Here is a 22738-nt window from a genome sequence, read left to right as displayed (position 1 = left end):
GAATGAATAGCGGTTATGGTTATATAACAACGGCCATGTACTTAAAGCCACTGAATTGTACACTTAGAAATGGTTAAAAGGCAAATTTTATATTATGTGTGTTTTACCACAAATGAAAAAATAAAGGCAGCAGTTAACCAAGTGGAAAAAATTAGCAAAAATTTCTTTTTTTTTTTTTGAAGATTTTCATTTATTTATTTGAGAGGCAGAGTTACAGAGAGAAAGAGAGAGAGAGAGAGAGAGAGAGAGAGAGAGATCTTCCATACACTGGTTCACTTCCCAAATGGCAGCAATAGTTGGGGTTGGTCCAGGCTGAAGTCAGAAGCCTAAACTCCATCCGAGTTTCTCACATGAGTGCAGGGGCCCAGATACTTGGGCCATCTTCCACTGCTTTCCCAGGCGCGTTAGCAGGGACTGGATCAGAAGTGGAGCAGCTGAGACTTGAGCAGACCCTTATATGGGATGCCGACATCACAGGCAGCAGCTTAATGTGCTAGGCCACATCACTGTCACCCCCCCCAAAAAATTTTTTCTTAATATCATCAAATATGCATTTGGCGTTCTGTTTCCGATTGTCTCATAAACGTTACAATCATTGAGCTGCTTTGTTTTTGTTTTTGAACTTGCTGTTCACTGGAATCAAGAGTCAAGTAAGGTCCACACGGGTAAATGATGGCTCTCTTTCAAGCCCTGCCCTTTCTCTTTATTTCTCTTGGTTTTTTGTTTGTTTGTTTGTTTGTTTGTTTTGACAGGCAGAGTGGACAGTGAGAGAGAGAGACAGAGAGAAAGGTCTTCCTTGTGCTATTGGTTCACCCTCCAATGGCCGCCACGGCCGGCACACTGCAGCCGGTGCACCGCGCTGATCCGAAGGCAGGAGCCAGGTGCTTCTCCTGGTCTCCCATGGGGTGCAGGGCCCAAGCACTTGGGCCATCCTCCATTGCACTCCCGGGCCATAGCAGAAAGCTGGCCTAGAAGAGGGGCAACCGGGACAGAATCCGGCACCCCGACCGGGACTAGAACCCGGTGTGTCGGCGCCACAGGTGGAGGATTAGCCTATTGAGTCGCGGCGCCGGCCTATTTCTCTTGTTATTGATTTGTTAAAGGAACTAGGTCATTTGACCTGCATCTTGCCAATTACGTGCCCATGGTGTCGTTTGATAAGTTCCTCTGTTCCCTGTGTTTCCGAAGAATGGGTTGCTGGTTCTCGGAACTCCATCAGGTTCAAGTTCTACTTTTGGCAAAAGTCTCCTTCAGGGAGGATTGAGTGCTTCCTTATGGAGGCTGCTGGGGATGTCGACGGCCACTGGTGCTCCCTGGAAGGACATTAGCCCATCGGGTAGGGAGGGAAGACCAGGTTGCCTGCTCAGTGCAAACAGTGTTCACCCAGGCAGGCCTTGCTGTTGGAGGAAGGGACCTCAGTGGACCTGGGCCTTTTTCTTTCTTCCAGCTCAGATAGCTCAAGTTTCTCTGCCCCTGGTAGGGAACGCCTTCTCTGCAGGCAGCTGCTCTTAGCAAAGAACTTGACCTTGTCTGGGCTGTCCTTGTCCCTTAGGTTGTACTTGCCATGCCCCAACAGGTAGAAGCCTGGCTCTGCGGGGCCAGGGCCCAACTTGGGTCCCAGTCCTGACATCCCCACCCACCACATAAAGACAAGTCACTTAACTCCTTGTGCCTCAGTTTCCTCACATGAGAAATGGGGATAATTGCACAGCCTGCCTTACAGGGCCTTGGTGAGGTTAAATGCAGGAATACCATAAAGTGTCGAATCAGGGCCTGTGTTGTGGTGTACTGCGTAAAGCCGCTGCCTGGGAGCCCAGCATTCCATATGTGCTAGGGTTCAAGTCCCAGCTGCTCCACTGCAATCCAGCTCCCTGCTAACGGCCTAGGGGAAAGCAGCAGAAGATGACCCAAGTGCTTGAAGCCCTGCTACCCACATGGGAGACCCAGACGAAGTTCTTGACTCGACTTCAGCCTGGCTCAGTGCTGGCCATTGCGGCCATCTGTGGAGTGAATCAGAGGATGGAAGATTTCCATTTTTCTTTCCCTCTCTCTGTAACTCTTTAATAATAATAATAATAATAATAATAATGCAAGTGCTGAGTCAGGGCCTGGCACAGAGAAGTGCCGCTTCCTCACCTTGCAAACAGAGTGCACAGTGAGAGGGAAAGGATTAGACCTTGCACCCTGGTGTGTTCATCTCAGTAAGGTCCCTGAGCATGGATCTGTGCCTCAAGGACGAGACGGGGGTGGGCTCGTTTGAGGAGGGAGGTGCTCACGACATTGAGTGAGTAGCCCCGAGTTCCCTGTGCTCTGAGTTCCATGATAACAAGGGGCTCCGAGGGGACCCCCAGTGCCTTGTGAGCCGTCATCCCAGAACACGCATCCCAGGACTCCGGGGCCAACGTCCTGTGTTTGCTCAAGTTCTTTTCACTGCCCTCTTGGATGTTGGCTCCAGAGGCAGAAATTCCAGGAATCTCGGTTCCTCCTTCCCCTTGGCATCCTCCTCCTCCTCCACCCTTCCCGCCCCCCTCCCACCAATCCTTGGGCCCCTCGCCCATGTGGTGGACAAATGGCCAATTGTCTCTAGGATCTTTATGTCCCTCAGAAATAGTCATGTGCTGGAGCCAGCCGGGGCTGCCCTGGGCATTAAACCAGGTGCCCAAGGAGGCCTGCTGGGGTGCAGCCAGGGGGCGAGGGAGGTGAGGGAGGCAGGCTGAGAGTGAGTGTGGGTGTGAGCGAGGGATTCAGGCAGATCGCCACTGGTGCAGCAGCACCGACTGGCCCCACGTGGCAAAGCGGTCGCTCCCCGGCATCTCCTGGGTCAGCCCTCCCTCTCACTACCCCTGCCTCCCTCCGGGCCCCTCCCATCTCACCCCTGGACTGTGGCCACCCCCTTTAGAGGACACAGCTGCCTGGGCGAAATGCTTGAAAGGACTTGTTTTTGTGCACGCACCCCCTGGCAGTCTGGGGAAGCCTACAGATGTCTTCCAGTGCAATGTTTTCAAATGACTTAAATAAAATACACCGTGTATACCAGCAAATCGATTATGTATAAACACAATCTTTTTTAAAAGATTTATTTATTTATTTATTTGAAAGTCACGGAGAGAGAGAAGCAGAGAGAGAGAGAGAGAGAGAGAGAGAGAGAGGTCTTCCATCTGCTAGCTCACTCCCCAAATGGCCACAGTGGCCAGAGCGGCGCCAATCCAAAGCCAGGAGCCAGGAGCTTCCTCAGGGTCTTCCACGTGGGTGCAGGGGCTCAAACACTTGGGCCATCCTCTACTGCTTTCTCAGGCCATAGCAGAGAGCTGGATCACAAGTGGTGCAGCCGGGACTCGAACCGGTGCCCATATGAGATGCTGGCACTGCAGGTGGCAGCTTTAGCCACTACGCCACAGCACCAGCCCCTCAGACTCACTGTTGGATGCTTAGAGCAGCCCCATCTGGCCCCAACCTGGCTGTGCCTCAGAGATGTAAAGAGCCTAGAGATAAGCGGACGCTGGTCCAAAGGGGCGAGGGGCCCAAGGACGGGCTGAGAGGGGGTGACTGTAGGTTAGATCCTCTGCTCCAGTCTCTGGCTGTTCTCTCCTGGCATTGCTGGTAAGTCACCTCTTGCTTCCTGCCTTCGTGGCTGGGGAGTACTCTACGCGTCCGTTCCCACCCAGTCCTCCTCCTGTCCAAGACAAACACCAAGGAGGGCCCTTCTTTGAAGTCGTTCTGGACCTAGCCTGGATAGCACTGAGCACTCCCCCAACCACCAACAAATCCCCACCCCTCCTTGTGCTCCCTGGCCCCTAACCCTTGAAAGGCTTACTCCAGCTCATTCAAAAACTCTGGGACACCAACGGTGACATGCTATGCTGTACCCCCAGTGTGTGGTTCCGTGCCTGGCACATAGTAGTTGCTAAAAAAAAAAAAAAAATTGAAGGAATGAATGAATCCATTCAATAAATGTATAAATATGCAGTCTCCCAAAGACACTTGAAGGGTCAGTATGGCTAATTGTCCCTGTGGATCATTTCTTTCCTCCCCCCCCCCCCCCCCCAGTAATTCTGACTTATAAATAAATAAATCTTTTTTTTTTTTTTTTTTTTTTAAGAAAAGGCCAGATTGCCGGCGCCGTGGCTTAACAGGCTAATCCTCCGCCTTGCGGCGCCGGCACACCAGGTTCTAGTCCCAGTCGGGGCACCAGATTCTGTCCCGGTTGCCCCTCTTCCAGGCCAGCTCTCTGCTATGGCCCAGGAAGGCAGTGGAGGATGGCCCAAGTCCTTGGGCCCTGCACCCGCATGGGAGACCAGGAGAAGCACCTGGCTCCTGGCTTCGGATCAGCATGGTGCACCGGCTGCGGCGGCCATTGGAGGGTGAACCAACGGCAAAAAGGAAGACCTTTCTCTCTCTCTGTCTCTCTCTCTCTCTCACTATCCACTCTGCCTGTCAAAAAAAAAAAAAAAAAAAAAGAAGAAGGCCAGAGAGTATGGGCAGTGGACAGGACATCCAGTCCCCGCTCCGTCCAGGGCTGGCCTCGGAGCAGCTGCCCGCCCGTCCGGTGACTAACCAGTTTGCCCAGGTCTGGGGCTGCCGCACAGCTACTCAGCTGACTAAGCCGGCTCTCAAACACAGATCTGCAACAGAGCGAGAGAAGATGCAGAGGCGCTTGGCAAAGGGAATGTCCCACGAAGAGACTACGTGTCCTCTGAGCCAGGGTTAGTGCCACTACCACCTGGGGAGACCCAGAGGGCTCAGCGGGGCTGGTCTTCCTGCCTGCCCTGTGTTGTCAGGGGGGGTTCCTGCTGCCTCAGCAGGGGAAGGCCAGAGGAAGATCCGCACCACCATCGCCCCTCACTTCATGGAACAACTTCGACGACAAAGGAGCCCTGGCTGAGCCGGCGGGAGCCATCAGCACCCATTACACGGACAGGCACTGCGGCCACTGGGAAGACGAACACCACATGGATCCGAAATCTGTGGCCCGTCTTGCCAAGTTAGGAGAGGCAAAGGTTAGAGACCTCGCCATGAAACTGGGCTAAACGTACACTGTCGAGTGTTTGGTACAAAATATGCTAAATTCTTGTAAAAAAAAAAAATACTGGAGTATGTCCATGCTTGTGTTTTTTCCCCCAGGGAAATAATCATAGATCAAAGCGATAATGAAAACAAACAAACAAACAAAAGACTGGAGTCACGGAAGTAAAGTGTGATACTGCTTCCTGGGTTTGAAAAAAGAAGTCTTGGCAAGAAGAGGAGGTTTAAGGCAGAGACATGGCTCTCAGATGGTGGAATTTCAGGAGCCAGCGATTGGGGGAAGGAAAGGTTTAAGGGTAGGTCCCATAAATCACAGCCTGTGATGTTGCTCTGAAAATGACCCAGCTTCAGATGACCTCGGCACAGAGGGAGGGCCTCTCTCCTTACTGAGCTGTTTTCCCTGGCCTGTTGCCAGGTAGCAACGAAATTTTGATACGGACACGCTCTCTTTTTAAAGGAGAGACATCGAAACGGCAAAGGAGACCTGCTCTGAAGTCTTCGAATACAAATAAGTCAAGGCTTGAGCGCTGCTCCTACCCTAGGACTGGATTCTCAGTAGCCTAACCGGCCCTGGGGCTAAAGACAGGCAGCTTTGCGGGCAGGGGTGGGGACTGTGCAGCCCCCAGGCAGTATAAGGCCTGCAAAATCACTCGGTCTCGCCCAGCCAGGCCACGGCAGGCGGGACTGGAAATTCAGTAAGTCTGGAGCAGGCTCATTTCCAAGTTGATCATTTTGTATGGCCCACGAATGATGTTATAAATATTCAAGGAGCCCTTGGCAGAAAAAAGGTTCCCCACCCCTGTGGGAGTAACTGAGACCTGGCCAAGCTGGAGGCCCAGGCCATGCTTACCTAACTTTATTATTGTCAGTTAGCCGCAGCTCCCTTCCCAAGGTCCAGCTAATTCTCGGAACTTCGAATGCCTTACATCGAGTTTACAGGTTCTTTTTTTTATTATTATTATTTGCTTTGTGGTGGCAAATACATAACATAAAATCTACTGTCTTAACTGTTTCCAAGTGTGCAGCCTAGTAGCGTCGTCTGGATGCAGGTGGTTGGGCCTAGGGGTCTTCAACTCTTTCATTCTGTGCACCTGACACTCAACAGTTCTGCCCCTCCTCCTCAAATCCTGGAAATTACCATTTACCCTACTTTCTGTTTCTGCGTTTGATTTCTTTATCTCCTCGGGAGGGAGTGGAACCATGCCCTAAGGGCCCTTTCGTGGCTGGCTTATTTCATGCAATATCAGGTCCTCCTGGTTTAACCTTACAGTAGCAGGTGCCAGGGCCTTCTTTTTTTAGGCTGGGTAGTATTCCATGGTCTGTATATATACCATTCCCACTAGTTCCTACAAAACTCTATTGCTCTGTGATTTTAAAAAATTACTTATTTTCATTTTATTTGAAAGGCAGAGAGACGAAGAAAGAGAAGGAGACACACAGAGAGACCGTCCATCCACTGGTTCACTCCCCAAATGCCTGGGAGGAAGCAACAGCTGCAGGCCAAAGCCAGGAATAGAGATCCCAGTCTGGGTTTTCCACCTGGATGGCAGGGACCCAAGCCCTTGCTGCCTCTCAGGTGCTCATTAGCAGGAATGCTGGACTCCAAAGCCCAGCGCTCCAACGTGGAATCCACTGTTACGCGTGCTGGTTTCATCCACTGCGCCCAGGAGAGCCAGCGCTGTTTTAAGATTCTGGAGAGATCGCCAAGTGTTTAATCTTACTGAGGGGATAATCCCTACACCTAACTGAAAGAAGGGAGAAAGAAAGGTGGCCGAAGATCCTTTTGTGACCAAGCTCGCCCTTGAACAGCACGGCCAGCATCTGCCCCGCCAGTTTCTCCAGGTGGGGAGGCAGTCTAATTGCTGCTTGAGTAATTAGACTCATTGAGCTGCCCTCTCGCTAAAGCTCAACTCCACTCTCAAAACTGAGGGCTTCTCCAGGAAGGATAGCAGCCAGGACAAGTTCAGCACAATAATGGGAAATATGTGCAAATGACCAGAAGGGATTTGCATCCCCACCCCACCCCTAGAGACCGACTTTCCCCTTTAGGTCCTCAAGGTTCACATTGTATCAACACTCACGGGCTTCAGTAGAGTTTATACAAAAGCGCCAGCTGCAGCCGAGCACAGAGAAGGGACCCAGTGCTCGTGTCCTCTGCCTGCTTTGCAGCTCCTTGAGAAACTGCTGATTCGAATGTGGGGCTGGGCCAGGGGGGCGTGTAGAGGACTAGGGGGAAGGAGTGAGCGGAGGTGGGGGGAGGGGAGAGAAACTCGTTCATCAGGGGGAGGAGCCTGGAGGTGGGGACAGGGAAGGAGGAGGGAGAAGGAAGAGCTAGAAAAAGAGTTCGGGAAAGTATTGGAAGGTGAGGGATGAGGCAACCAGAGAGGAAGAGGAGGGAGAAGCCAGAAAGAGAACTGGTGGGGCGGGCCTTGTGCTGCAGCAGGTTAAGCTGCTGCTTTCTAAGTCCACACCTCGTATCAGAGTATGGGTTTGAGTCCCGGCTGCTCTGCTTCTGATCCAGCTCCCAGCTAATGCACCCAGGGAGGCAGCGGATGATGGCTCAAGTGCTTGGGCCCCTACCACCCACATGGGAGACCTGGATGGAGTTCCCGGCTCCTGGCTTCTGCCTGGCCCTGGCTGTTCTGAGCATCTGTGGAATGAACCAGTCGATGGAGGATCTCTTTGTCTCTCTGTGTTGCTTTCACTTTCAAGTACATAAAAATAAATAAAAGAGGCAATTTTTTAAAAACAGAAAGGATGCAAGAAATGGAGCAACAGACAAGGTGGACGGAGGGAGAAGTCAGAAATTCTAAACACTTCATATAAAAACCTATTCATCCCTAAGCATTCGGCAGTATTTTTGTGAGGCAATGAGAGTGAAATAGGAAGAGGCCCTTTATTTTCTTAGGGAAAGAACACAGATCAGAGGTGGGAGAGGAATGGCAGAGAATTTTCCACACAAAGGAAGAGCCCCTGGCCTCTCCGAGGGCCCCCACCCCATGCTGGCTGAAGTGTTAACACACACACACACACACAGCAGCCCCTGATGTCCCAGAGGCTGAGAAAGGGGGAGAGAGAGGACGGAGGACAGGGACAGAAACCCAGGGACTCACCCAGAGTGAGATTGCATTTGGGGCACGGGCCATGGCGGGGGTGGGGTGGGGGGGCTGGATGGGTAGGAGGTCTGCAAGGGTTAACGGGGAGGATCTTCGTGGGCTGGGGAGTGGGTTGTCTCTGGAGAGGGCCACCCAAAGGCCTTGTCCAGGGCAAATCTTGCTTGGGAGGGGCAGGCTTCAGAGAGGCAGAATGAAGGAAACTTGGTGTTTCCCAGCTCCCTGCCCCAGCCTCCTGGGCCGCCTCCTCCTCCAGGCCTGTGTGGGGCGCCATAGAAGAGAGACAAGAACATCCACAAACTCAGATCAGCCCTTCAAACCACACTCTTAGCCCTTCCACGCCCGTGGGACTTGCAGACCCCACAGATAATCTCCTCCCTCCTCCCCAAGGAACACCCACTACCCCTGCTCCATAGCATTAAAGGGACTGCAGTCACTGTTAGGCACCTGCCCCCACAGAGGGTCAGGGTGGGCTGTGGTTACAGAGCGCTGGAGCCAGTGCACCCCTCCGACTTCTGGCTGCTGCTGGTTGAGACGTGGAGCAAGCTAACCTGCCTGAGCTCCAAGCTGTTTGCTGCACAGGGGTCTCCTGACAGGCCCTGCTTAGGATGCTTAGTGATGCCAGCATCCCATATGGGTGCCGGTTCGAGTCCTGGCTGCTCCACTTCTGATCTAGCTCTCTGCTATGGCCTGGGAAAGCAGTGGAAGATGGGCCAAGTCCTTGGGCCTCTGCATCCACTTGGGAGACTTGGAAGCATCTCCTGGCTCCTGCCTTTGGATCACCTCAGCTCCGGCGGCCATTGCAGTCATTTGGAGAGTGGACCAGCAGATGGAAGATTTCTCTTTCTTATTTATTTGAAAGACAGAGTTACAGAGAGAGTTAGAGACGGTTCCCAAATGGCCACAACAACCCAAGCTGAGCCAATCCGAAGCCAGGAGCCAGGAGCTGCTTCCAGGAATCCTGCGTGGGTGCAGGGACCATCTTCTGTTTCTTTCCCAGGCGCTAGCAGGGAGTTGGATCGGAAGTGGAGCAGCCGGGACTGGAACCGGCGCCCAAATGGGATGCCGGTGCTGCAGGCTGGCGTTTCAACCTGCGGTGCCACAGTGACGGCCCCAGATTTTTCTTTCTCTAACTCTGCCTTTCAAATAAGTAAATAAATCTTAAAAAAAAAAAAAGAAAGAAAGAAAGAGGGGTTTACAGACACTCAGAAGCCGGTAGCGTGGGGAGAGAGAGGCTTGACATATTCTGGCACTTCTTCGCTGTTCCCATTTGTAGTTTCTACCAAGCGGCAGGCGCTGCGGATCCATCCTGGAGCAAAACCAGCCCTCCCCCACCTTCCCCGCTGGCGTGTAAGTGTACTGGTGGGGGAGGGGCGGCAGGCAATTGTAAGTGGGCTTGGGAGCGGGATCGCGGTGGTGTTTCCACTGCAGTCACAAAGCCTGCACGTGGCAGCCTGACGGCTCCTCTCCAGCTGTGGCCGGCTCAAAGAGGCAGGTGAGAATGGGGCCAGAGGGGAATTGCGCTTTTCGTCGGAGCAGTTCCTGGTACTCTGGTCCTATACAGTTTCTTGGGCCCCTTTCTAGTCCCCTTTTCCTGGGCTCTTAGGAAGGTGTGTGTGTGAGAAGAGAGACCGAGAATCAAGCTCTCCTGGAAGTAGCACCAGTAAATTAAAAAAAAAATTCACTTACAATAAAAATAACAATAGCAATAAATTCCTGACCTCAGCCACAAGGTGCACAATCACTGTAGCTAATGTACCTGCACGAATAACAAACTGGAGTCCCAGGGACCGCAACCCGTCCGGCCCCGGGGGGCGCCGAGGTCGAGCCGGCCCACGCAGCGCCGGCTCGGGAGAGCGCAGCACCGACCCAGCTCCTGGCCGCGTGCACCTCGCGGTTACTCAGGAGTCCGCCGCGGGGCAGGCTAGGGGCGGGGCCTCGGGGGGCGTGCCCTGCGCGGGCCCCGCCCCCTCCAGGGTCCGGGGCGGGCGGGCGGGCGGGCAGAGCGCGCCGGGCCCCGGTTAAAGAGGCGCGCGGAGGCGGGCGCCGCGCACACTGCCTGTGGCGCGCTGAGGAGCCGCACACGTGTCTCTCAGGGTCCGGCCCCGAGTTCCCCTTGATCCTGACGGCCTGGTGGTCCGGGCTGCCCCCTCGGCTCCTTTGGTGCTCGCCCACCCCTGCCTGCGTGAGTGGGGCCCCACGTAGTTCCCCAAGCTCAGTGGCCGAACTTGGCCGAGCAACTCGGTCCGGGGAGCGGCGCTGAGGGGAGGGGGGACGGGGCACTGCGCATGCGGAGCTCCAAATTCAAACAGCTGTTCCCAGAGGCCGGAGGGCGGGCGGACCGCGAGCCGCTGGGCTAGGGGAGGCTTTCGCCAGGGGGAGGCTGCTCGGGAGCCATGGTGGACCGGGGCCCTCTGCTCACTTCGGCCATCATCTTCTACCTGGCCATCGGGGCGGCGATCTTCGAAGTGCTCGAGGAGCCGCACTGGAAGGAGGCCAAGAAAAACTACTACACGCAGAAGCTGCATCTGCTCAAGGAGTTCCCGTGCCTCGGCCAGGAGGGCCTGGACAAGATCCTGCAGGTGAGCCGCCGCCTGAACCCCAGCAGGGAGCCTGTACCCCGGCAGGGAGCCTGTACCTGGAGGCGGCCGCAGCCCTGGCCAGGCGCAGCTTCGCATCACCCCCAGTCCCCGTGGGCGACGCCGCGGAGTTCCCACCGAGGTTCAGGTCGCGGGGCTGTGTCGCCCGCCCGCGGACACGGGGCCCCCCACGCGCGGGACAGAGCGCCCGGGCTTGAGCTCCCGGGCGACCCAAGGTTTCGGCGTGGCGCGGTGTGGGTGTGCGGGCGGATAAAGCCATTTATCTTTCCTTGGAGACGCTCCCGGAGTCCGGGAGCCGGGCCGGGTGCCACCCCTCGCGCCTCCACCTCTGTGCTCCGGAGCCGGTGCCGCGCCCCCCCCCCCCCCCCCCGCCACCATCCCGGGCGGCTCTTCAGGAACTGGAGCCCGGCAGAGAGTGCGGGAGGTTCCCGGGGTCCGAGCCTGGGCCAGGGGCAGGGGAGGGGCGCGAGCCCACCGGCGGAGGGGCTGGCGGCTGGAATGCTGGGGTCGTACGCAGGCTTCCGGGAAGGCTTATCTCGCGGAGACATCCCTAAAGGCTTGAGTTAAACTTCGTGCGCGCCGGAGGTTGCACGGGCCAACGAAGCCGGATAGCCCCTCTTTGAGGGGAAGGGGATGCGACATGGTGGGGGCTTACTCCGCATTGGCATGGAGAGCCTCTTACGGTGCACCAGCCCTGTGGATGGCCTTGACCTCGCTCAGCTCCACTGGGGTTGCCGGTACTAGCTGGGACCTTGGGCCAGCTTGGGGACCGAGGTCTTCTAGCCCAGTTTCTTGAGGTCTCAGCATCAGTTATCCCCCACTACTTGGTGGGTAGGGCCGCAAGGGAGGTCTGATGAGGACCATTATCTACAGGGACTCCGGGATACTTAGTGCCTCTCTGGCTGGTAGGGCTCATTTTCCAGGGTAATCCCATCAGCCAAGTGGGAAGGAGCTCATCCGAATCCCTCTTTTGCCCCACGCTGTTGGGAGGTGGAAAGCCTTTAAGCAGTGGTGCCGCCTCTCCATCCCGGGGTCCTTGGGTGAGCGGCCGGCCAGGCCTGTGGACTGGTGCTCTAAGGAGGCAGGGGTAGGCGCTGGGTTCAGTGTAGGGTTTTAGGGGGGAGTCTCCTGCCTGCAGCGGTCCCGGGCTGGGGCGTGGGGAGGATATTTCAAGGTGGTGATTTGGTTGGGCTCCTAATTGCAAAACTAAGGGATGCCGCGGCTTCCCTCTGCCAGGCCTGACTTGGCAGGGGGAGGGGTCACCTTATGATTTCCCCGGAGGAAACAATTCCTCCAAGAACTAGAGCTTTGTTTAGTTTGCCCAGGGCTAGCTTTGGAGGGGAAGCGTGTGATAAAGCCTTTAGCTGCCCTCGGAGAGCTTCCCTCTTCACCGCTCCTTTGCCACTGCAAGGGAAGGAAGGAAAGAATTCAAGGCTAAATGTGGGAAAATAAACTTCAAAACACAAGGAGGAGGGAAGGAGGGGGGCGGTGTCCAGGGGCTAGGCAGCCGGGTGCAGCTGGTGGTGGTAGCTTTGGAGTCCAGACAGCTTCCTTAAGGTGCTGGAACAAACAGAACGTCTCTTATGTGAGATCCTGCTAAATCAGTCAACAGTTAATCCCCAGAAGTGGGCAGGTAACGTTCAGAGAGAGGGTTTGGGCATCAGGCCAGTCTGATTTGGAGACGATTATAGATAAGTTCTTGAACAAGGGCAGCCCTGTCCCCATCCTCGGCTAAAAAAAAAAAAACAAACTGTCAAACCAGCCCCAACCGGGCAAGTCCCCTCCTCCCCTAGGAAAAACCCGAGAGGGACAACGGACCAGTGCAAGCATTTGCCAGCATGTTTTAGACGGCGACTGTGGGGCACCGCCTTGGGCCTCAGGAAATTGGTTGAAGGAAAGAAATGAAATGCCCCAAATCTGCTTTCCCATCATCAGGCTGCTTGGGGGTTTTCCACCTGCAGGTCTGTGTTGTAGCTGATTCTGAATCACCTCGTGATCAGGAAAGAGTCTCTAGCTAGGAATTCCTGGGGTGGGAGCTGGGATGTGGCTGGGGATTTGGGAGGGGAGATGCTGGGATTTGGGAGGGGAGATACCCCAGCCTGGTTTGGGGGTTTTTCTTATGCAGGAAGCTGTTTTCCTACTTTCAGATGCATGAGAAAGGGAGTTAACTCACCTTTCTTTAGAATACTCCAGGACTTGTCTGGTAGTTTCTCCCCTGCTCTCTGTGGTTTTGAACAGAGACAAACATAGGTGGTCTTTCAAGTGCTCAGTGAGCCACCAGCCTGGGAGTGCATGGTTGCCCTCTTTCCTGCCTGTAGAACCATCTTGAACCCTTGCTCTCTGGCGGTTGGTCTGTCGCACCACCAACCTCTTTGTAAACTGCGGAGGCTCCCCTAGAGGAAGTTCCGGTTAACAGTGCACCTGCTCTGTGCTGGGCACTGTGGGTGGTGTCCTCACTGTGTGACAGAGCACGGGCTGGCTTGGACATTTACCCTTCGAGCTGGTTAATGTGCACTGGCCTTTGTTGAGTTTCCAACAGGTCTGTGGCCAGCACCGACAGAGCACTGTACCTGCATTGTTGCCCGGCACGGCACGGTACTCTTGTCAGGGACTCCAGAGAAATTCAGCCATCAACAAAGGCATGCGGGGGGGGGGGGGGGGGGGACATCCAGCCTTTCTCCCTCGGGATCCTGAGGCCTCACCCACCTTTGCCCTCCTTGTTAGGTACATGAAGCTCTCCCATTGTTGCTGTGTCAGTGAGCTTAGTAAGTTGTTGAGCTGGACTCTGCTCTGCTGGGGAATTCTATTTTCTGTTTCCTTTACAGCAGGCACTGGCACGCAGGCTTCCGCGTGCTGTTGCCCGGCTGACCCGGGCCCCTCCTCTGTTACTGCGTCGCGTATCCATCTGCCCGTCTGTACTTCTCGTGGAAGCCCCTTTCCCCAAAACAGGTGAAGGTGACCGCTCTTGTTTGTGAACCTTCTGCCGTCATCGGTTTGCAGTGCTCACAAAACAGGAAGGATTTGAGAGCTCTCCCAAGGGCCACTTGGAAGAGGCACTCTGATGCACTCTTGATGACCGCCCCTGAGCAAGGGAAATGTGAAAAAAGATGATTCTGCTCGATCACACAGGGCAGAGTCCAGATTTCAGATCTAAGTGTGTCATCTTGCAGAGTACACAGAAATTAGTAAGACTCTATTAATCACTTTCTGCAGGCACTGGACAAGGCTCTGGGAGTGGGAATAGAGAGAGTATGGCCCAGCTCAGAGCTGCTGGGGTAAGGGAGAGATATACCCACCTGGAGCAAGCCAGAGGGTGTGGCCACAACTGAGGTGCTCAGGAGGGTCTCTCTGATTTTTTCCATGACGCCCCTCATTTGTATTTGTTTTTGAGACAGAGTGAGCAGTGAGCAGTGAGCTCTCATCCACTCATTCACTCTCCAAATGCCCATGGCAGCCCCAGGCCCAGCTTGAAGCTAGGAGCCCAAACGCATAACCCAGGTCTCCTGTGTGGGTGGCAGGGACCCACTTACTTGAGCCATCACCTGCTGCCTCCCAAGGTCTGTGTTAGCAGGAAGCTGGAGTCAGGCACCTGGGCTGAGACTGAGTCCAGGCACTCTGGAAGTGGGATGCTGGGTGTCTTAAGCCACCAGGCTCAACGCCAGCTCCTGGAAAGGTGTCTCAGTGACAGCTGTGTTTAAAAATTTTCAATTAAAAAAAAAACAGATACAAAAATTGTGCAAATTTATGACTGATGGATGTCTAATGACATTGGTCTTTGAGCCCAAGTGAGGTCTTGGGATTAGAAAGTCCTGGCTGGGAAGAGGAGGGAGACGTAGGTCCCAACAGGAGAGTGAGATGTCCATTTTCCTAGCTGGGGTGTTGTGATGCGGTTCTTGAGGTTCCCGCATCCCCGCGGGGCCTGCCTCTGCTCTGGTCCCCTGCCCTAGCTGACCTATGGTGGCCCTTGTGGCTCCCGTCCTATGCAGCGTGTGCTCCCTGTCTGCTCTGCGTGTCTCCTTTCATTTCCTGTACCCTTCACACTACCCTGCCCGTACTGCGGTCTGCCTACAGTAGTAAGGCGAATTCCGCTTTGAGTCTCTGACATCCTGTTATTAACGCCTGTCCTCCTCCCAAGTTTGATAAATAAACCCACAAGCCCACGATAAAATTACATCTAGCCAAAATGCTTAGAATGGGGCACACTGGGTTCTCTGGGAAACTAAGGGTTAATAAGAACGTTTCCTCCCCCCTCCCACTCTAACACACACACCCTTTGTTTGGAACTTTGTTGGAAATTGTAAAATGCACTGGTCCACTTAACCGCCTTTGTAAGTGAAGGGAACACAATGGACCTTTTGATTATCGGGCACTGTCCGTCTGCATCTTTAGTTTGAGTGTGAATTCTCGGTTCTAGAATGGGCAGAAGTGCACCGTGGATAAGTTGGGTTTTTTGAGAGGAAATGGACCACAGTCCCCTTCCAAGTGGCTTCTTATTTGTGTTAACTGTTCCGGTTAGAGTTTTAATCATTCAAGCGAGTGTTTATTCAACCTTTTTTTGAGAGTTTTAACCACCATTACAGGTGGCACAGGAGTAGAGAAGAGAATTATTGAGGGTAGAGATTTGCAAGTGTTGAAAGGTTTCAGTGTGGGGGAGTTTCTTACAGGACTGGGTACAAAGGAGGTGATGATTGTTGCTTCTAAGTATTTTCCTGGGGTTTTGCCCTATTTATAGTCTGGCGTTTAAAAGAAACACAATCCTCCGGTTTGGGATGCTGTGCTTGGCTGGCCCTGACCTTAGGCCAAAGGCTTTCATCTTGAACTTGGCTGTTTGCTTTCAGATTGGGCTCAGCCTCTGAACTCTGTGGTTGTGTTGGGGTTAGGGGCAGGGAAGTACAAGGCTTTGGGGAGCAGAGGATCCATGCCCCCGACAGAACCCTACAAAGTCAGATGACAGTGCCTCAGCGGTGCTGTAAGCCCTGATGGATGGGATCTGGGGTGATGCCAAGGAGAAGAGAGCAGCAGAGCTAGACTTGTCTCTTTCTAGTGTTTCTTTTAGGGAGTGGGGAGGGACAAATGACTCTTTCTGAAGTTTCTCTGTGCTTCCTGTACCCTTGGGCTAAGACCCTGTCCAGCCTCCATGGATGGCTGTGTGGCCGGGGGACAGGCAGGGGTCTTCCTCCTCCACACGCCTCTGCAGGGCCCACCGCTGCTGAAAGACTCATCATCCGAGCCTTGTGCTTGGTGGTTGTGGGGTGGTCGCTGACGGCATGTGCAGGTTTGTTTAGAGCAGTGCCTGCCCCATGGCAGGAGCCCTGGATACTCCTACCCTGTAGCTGGGTGGCCCATGCACGTGAGTTGGCATCTAAAAGGGAATTGCAAAGAATCAGCAAGACCTTCCTAGAGCAGAGACAAGGTCCACTGTGTCTTTTTTTTTTTTTTAAATATAAAACAAAGTAAACAGAATTTGCCATCATAGCAATTTTCAACACTGTAGTTTGAGTCTCAGGTGTATATATTCAAATTGTTTTGAAAATGAGCTCCCTTTTGCAAAACAAACTAAACCTATTAAACAGCTCTCCTTTTCCCTCTCCACCCAGCCCCTGGTAACCTCTCTGCTGTACTCTCTGTTTCTATGAATTTGACAACTTCAGATGTCTCCTGTAGAATCATAGAGTATTTGTCTTTTTCATATGTGAAATGGTTCAACCACTGTGGAACTACAGTGTGGAGATTCCTTAGATAATTAAAAATACAACTACCATATGATCAACAGTCCCACTTCTGGGCATATATCACAAATGTTTTATTTATTCAAAAGGACAACAGAATGAGAAGAATCTTTTTTATTTTTAAGGATTTATTTGAAAGAGATAGAAAGAGATCTTCCGGATGCTGGTTCACTCCCCAGATGCCTGCAGTAGCTGGAACTGGGCCAGGCCTAAGTCAGGAGCCAGAACTCATCTGAGTCTCCCATGTGGGTGGCAGGGGCCCAATCAGTGGGACCAACTTCTGCTGTCTTCCCAGGAGCTTTAGCAGAAAACTGGATTGGAAGCAGAGCCAGACTCGAACCCAGGCACTTCGACGTGGGCCACAGGGTCCTAAGTGGCATCTTAACCACTGAGCCGAACACCAGTCCCTCAGCTGACTCTTAAAGAACAGGAAAGAGGGAGTAGCGGCCCTTTCTTGCCCGTAGCCCCTGGGGAGGTGCAGCATTGCGTGACCACCCTGCTGGCTGCAGCCCCTGGTAACCAGAGAGGTGAGGGTTAGGGGACGTGGCCTTTCTGCGTTTAGCCAAGGAATTTGAACTCCATCAAACTTTGTGCAGTTTTCAAATTAGGGGAGTGGAGAAAACATTTGAGGCAGTTCCCTCTTCCTTTACAGCTGTTAAGAACTTAAAGCAGTGGAATATTCTTCTCTAACCACGTTTCTGCGGGCTGACCCCTTCCCCCACCATGGATGTTGTGATAAGGACGCCTTCCTTTTTCTCCTGATGTGAAGGAGTGTGGGTTTTTCCAGAAAGCCCATGGAGCCTATAGCTCCCCCTCCCTGCCACAACTCCTAACCCTCACGGACCCCCAGCTTTCAGGTGGGGGCACCGACATCCTGTCACGAGCCTCTGGGTGGGGAAGTGGGAGTCAGGGTGCTTGGCCTCTCATTTGATCACCTCCCTGTGTTGCCCCTTAGTGGCTTCTTTATGTTCAAAGCGGCGCATTGTGTTCCAGCTCTACACAGCTGCCTAAGACCTGCAGGCTTTTTGTGTGACGTTACCTCCAGCCCCAAACCTCAGAGCCCTGGGCAGGGTGGCTGTGGAAGCACAGAGGGGACCTCGCTGCTGGCTGTCATCTGGGAGGACCGGAGAGTCTTCAGCCCCATCGAGCTGGGGAGAGGAAATTGGGCCGTGGTGGGGAAACCCGGAAATGCAGTCTGGAGTGCTGAGCGATGGGCTGCAGATGGTAGAGGCTGGAGAGATGGATGAGGGTGGGAGGGCCTTGGAGGATTTGGTTCCCGTTTCCCAATGCCTGTAAAAGCCCTTAGCCTCGCAGGCTACTGTGTGCAGGGCATTGGGCGGCCACGTTGACTGCGTCTCCTCGAACCAGTGCCTAGGGCTGGGTGTTCCTGCTATTACCCTTGCACAAGGAACTGGAGGGCAGGTCTACACAGCACAGTAGAAGGCTGACTCAACCCCTCCTTGCTAACTCAGAGTCTTCAGTCATGTCCACGAGTGGAGGTATGGCATGGGCAAGCAACTACCAACGGAGTTACCTGGCCGCAGGCGGAGGTGCATCGTCTCCTCGACTCCTCACGGACCCCCTGTGCTGTAGGTGTTGTGACCAGCACTGCCTCAGGGTGGAAGCAATAGGATGGACCGTAGAAGTTAAATAACTTGTCTGAAGCCATACAGCTAGAATGGGGATTTGAACCCAGAGCTCACGCGCTAAACCACATGGCTCTGTGATAGGCTCCATTGAAGGTGGAGAAAGTAGAACAAGGGCATGGAGATGGGAAAGTGCAGGGCCTGTGTGGTGTCCTGAGTCTTGGGTATCTGGTGCTAAGCTTGCAGGAGTGAACTGTGTGACCTGGAAGTTCTTTCTTCACCTGTGAAATGGGATAATATTAGTGCAGTGTCTCCCTCCTGCCCGTGGACACCGTGTAAACATGTGAGAGTGCCCGGTGCGTTGAACAGGTGACCCACACTGTGTAGTACCTGCTGTTTTTCCCATACCCCATTTCTCTGGGCCCCTTGTCCCACCCAGCTCCCTGCATGCCCACTACGCATTGATCTTCCAAGTGGGAGGTGGGGACAAGGGAGGCTGGTAACCCACAAAGTCTTTCCTAGTGTAGTCACCCCTGGTTGCCCATTTTCTGTAGATTAACCCATATCTTATTCCCCAAAAGAGTTGATGGCCAACCCCTAACATACGGAAGGTTTACCTCTTCCTCCCTGATTCCAGGGCCAATCCCAGGCCTTGGTTCAATCTTATGGTGAATTCCTGGGTCCGGATGGCCTCAGAGGCCATCACATACTTACAGATGGTGGCCACCCAGGATCTGGAGTCAGAGTTGAGCCCTCACTGGGGACAGACGGCCCCCGCCTTCCCTCCGAGGCCCTGTGCTGGCTGGGACTCTTTGATTGACTGAAATGTGCATTCTTTTTCTTCTCCATCTAAATATTTGGGCTTCCTGCTGAAACATTTCGGCAGGACTGTGTACTTCTGGTGGTTGTCACCTCCCATGCCCCACTGTAATCTGGCTGCAGCTGCTTAGCTGGGTCCCTCCTTCCAGGGGACGCTTGCCCCTTGTACCCGGGAGAGAAGCCGTGCAGGGCAGTTGGTAGCAGATCAGCCCTGCTCGCTGGCCTTGCAGGTGACTGGCCACGTGGGCTGCCAGGGGCCTTGTCAGCCACATTGGGGGGCCAGGGGGAGTACCTGATGGACCCACAGTGGACCCCCTCCATCTGTCTGTGGATCCGTTCTTAGAGCTGGGGATGAGGAACCTCATATGAACCACTGTGTTGGACCAGCCGACTCTGACTTGCATTCCAGTTCTGCCTGCATATTGGTTTGTGACAAGTGACCCTCACCCCATCTCACCTCTCTGAAGTCATTCATTCATTCATTCATTCCCTCATTCATTCACTCAGGGAGGCTTAGAGTGCCTGTTCAACTAGGCCCCACTTGGCCGTTTGAGCCCTGTATGGCCAGTGGCCGTATCTCTATCCCTGAGACTGCTTTATTACCAGGCCTAAGTTTGACATGCTCTGTAGATTTGTGGGTTTTAGTCTTGCTCAGTGATCCGTTGTGCCTGCATGCCCAGCGGTGTGCCAGGCTCTGAGGGGGCACTTCCAGCTGGAAGTCCAGACAGGAGGGGCAGAGCCCCCTGCAAGATGAAGGCAGCATGAGTTCAGCGGGGAGAGCCAGCCCAGACCCTGAGTCAGTGAAAGGGGCGTGGGTTTTGCCGTGATCAAAATTGATTCCCGCTTCCCCTTCAAACCACATGAGACGGGGCCTGGGCATGGATGGGCTGCTGCCTCTTGTTGGACTGACTTATAATTGCATATTTATGGGGTACAGTGTGCTGATATGCATACATGATCAAGTCAAGGTAAGTATGTTTCCATCTCCTTAAACACTGACCGTTTCTTTGTGCTGGGAACCTGTGAGAGACACTTTACTGTGATCTGTGGCACACCAGGACTTGTCCCTCCCATCTCACTGCATTCTGCACCTGGTATCCAACTCCCCATCCACTGTCCCCTCCTCCTACTCTTCCCAGCCTCTCCTGACCGCTGTTCTGCTGTCGTCTTTGAAACCAGCTTTGTGGTAGGAGTGGGTTCATGTGATGTCTGTCTGTCTGCTTGGCGAGGGCAGTCTTTCAAGTCAGCCCTGGGATTTTGTACCCGTTCCCCGTCTACAGATCGTAAGACCTGGAGCCCCTTATTTCGCCTGAACGTGAGGGTGTGCAGGTCCTGGGGGAGACGTGTCCATTCCACTCTGCGTAGCTTCCAGCGTGGGTTAACCTTTCAGACCAGCTCTCCTGGTGTGAACCTGTCTTCTCCAGGAAACCTTCCCCATGCTGCCGTCCCGGCAGAGCCGACATCCAGTCCCACGCGCGGCCCCTGTCTACCAAGCACGTGTGACTGTTTGTATTGTATAGTACATGCAGACTTGCACTCAGACCTGTCTGAAGACTGCTGCGGGGGGAATGAGCCCTGGGCCTTGCCTGTAGGGAATGTCTTGAGAAACCAAGGGCACAAGTACAGGAGCTGGGGGAGGAAGCCACGCACACATCCTCCTTCCCGTGCTTAACCTGCAGGCGCCTGGGGGAAGCCCATACTGTTTGCAGAGAAGAGAAGGGGCCCTCCCCAGCGGATAGCACCTTGGCACTAGTGGAGCACCCTGTCCTGGACCGGGGGAGCAAGAGGATTGGCAGGGTGTTGCCTTGGGCACCGAGGGAGTGCGTGACTCTACCTGAGAAGTTTGCACATACACAGACTCTGCTCTGGCACTCACTGGCCCCATCGTTACACACACCTTGTCCGTGTGCACACCATTCATCTGAGACCTTCATCCTGTGACCCCCGTGGGCCTGACTCTGGGATGTCTGGCAGCCGAAAGGCTACCATCCCATTTGCTAGATGGGAAAACGGAGACCTGGTGAGAAATGAGGAGGCTGGGGCAGAGCTGTCTCCAAAGCCAAGGTCAGGTGAATCTAGCAGCTCCGAGCTATGGAGCTTTCTTTGACCCATTTCTCAGCCCCACTTCTAAGCCACACATCAGAAACCTGCTTCCACTCACCTGCTGGGCCTGCCTGGGTTCCTCACCTGCCCAGACATCCCTTCCTGTGATCTTGGGCGCCTGCTTCCCCACCCCACCGTGAGTCCTGGAAGAAGAGGCGGCAGCCAAAAGTGCGGTAAGCCAAAGGCTCAGAAGGAGGATGTTTTTCTGGGCCAACCAGAGCCTGGGGCCGAGAATCTGAGCTCCCTGCTCCCCAGGGAGTTCTTCCAGCCCTGTGCTCGGTTCCCCAGGACCCTGCACCCTAGGAGCTGCAGGCTGGGCTTGGAGGTTGGCAGGTGCCTCTCCTGGCAGTGAACCGGAACGCGAGGCTGCGGGGAGCTTCGTGGTTATTTAACTGGCCTCCAGCCGGCTGGAGTCAAGACCCAGGCCTTGGGAGTTTATGTAAGTTGTCCAAGGTTACTCTGCTCACCACGGGTGGGGTGGCGGAAGTACAATAAAGGAGCAATTAGAGCTAAGTGGGGGCAATTAGGGGAGGCTTCTTGGAAGCAGTGGCCCCAAAGAGGATGATGGTTGGTGGAAAGGTGATTGCCGTACCTCCTAACAGGTGTCCTGGTCACCACAGCCCTCAAGGATCCTGATAGCCAGGTTGTGACCCCAAAACTCACAGCCCTCTGGCGTCTCCTCCCTCAGACGGAGAGCCAAATCCCTGGTAGTGTGAGTTGGCCTCTGCAACCTATGTGACCTCACCCTCTTTCTGAACCCCTCCCCTTGATCCTAGTGGACCCCCATACAGACTTCCAAGGCCATCTTGCAAGGGGGAAGAGGTGTGCTGTGACCCTCCACAGGAGTAGCAAGTTTCAGCTTGCCCCAAGAACTTCTAGGTTGACTGATAAGAGATAACTTTGGGGGGCAGAGGCAAGGGCAGGTGCACCTGTCACAGAGGGCACACCCAGCGTCTCAGTTACCCAACTATGGTAAGAGACTGTGGGGAATGCACCTGAAGCAGAGGTTAAATAACTTAGTCCAGGTCACACAATGGGTTGCTTGAGCCCAGGGCTAGAGCTCTGTAAGAGCTGCCTGTCATGTTGATGTTGTAGTGCCCTCAACTGTGACCAGCCTTCAGTTCTCCCCTGTATACCCCAGGCTGTGTCTGCACCCAGGAAGTGCCCTGTGCACTTGCCTGCTGCCCTTGGCCAGGTACTGCTCTGCTCAGCCTTGGGGGTTCTGACACCAAAGCACTGCTGTTTGCTGACCATATTGATCTTACTTAGATTTGTTTGCTAATTTGAACATAAAACATTTTAAAGCAGGAAAACCTGGGTTGTATAAGTGGGTGCTGCTGCTTACCCCGCCCTTCCTCCCGTCCCACCCCAGCCCTAACAGCCAACCCTAACAGGTCCCTGACCTTTGTTCTTGGCAAGTTTGTAGGTCAGTGGACCCTGGGGCTGAAAGACCCCAAGAGAGGATCAGGGAGCTGGAGAGGAGGTGCAGTGGGCTGTTAGCTGTGGGGTTTCTGTCTCAGTCCCCACATGCCCTGCTGCCTCCTGGCTCTCCCCTGGGCTCCCAGGGTTAGCTCGTGGCAGGACTCTGGTCTACATTTTGGAAGGGGACTGCTTATTCTCCTTCCTAAAGGGGTCTCATGATAGCCCAGATACTGCCTGCCTGGCTAGGCACAGATGACAGGTTATCATGTAATATGCCGACGTCCCTGGGGCTGGCCCATGTTCATGGACGTTGATTTTGGCTTGAGTACTGTTTGCCTCCTTCT

General features: G+C 54.1%; 1 protein-coding gene across 1 annotated transcript in view; it reads left to right on the top strand.

Moving 5' to 3' along the window:
* Positions 1–10337: 10337 nt before the first annotated feature.
* KCNK5 (potassium two pore domain channel subfamily K member 5) overlaps positions 10338–22738 on the top strand; it is a 37712-nt gene continuing 25311 nt past the window's right edge. Inside the window, exon 1 of the mRNA XM_062186055.1 lies at positions 10338–10717. Coding sequence (XP_062042039.1) covers positions 10532–10717 — 186 coding nt within the window. The 5' untranslated portion in view covers positions 10338–10531. The remainder of the gene's footprint in view (positions 10718–22738) is intronic.

The sequence above is a fragment of the Lepus europaeus genome, chromosome 3 (assembly GCF_033115175.1).
Source record: "Lepus europaeus isolate LE1 chromosome 3, mLepTim1.pri, whole genome shotgun sequence".
NCBI classification, from domain to species: domain Eukaryota; kingdom Metazoa; phylum Chordata; class Mammalia; order Lagomorpha; family Leporidae; genus Lepus; species Lepus europaeus.
The sequence above is the reverse complement of the archived record's forward strand: the minus strand, read 5'-3'. Positions and strand labels throughout refer to the sequence as shown.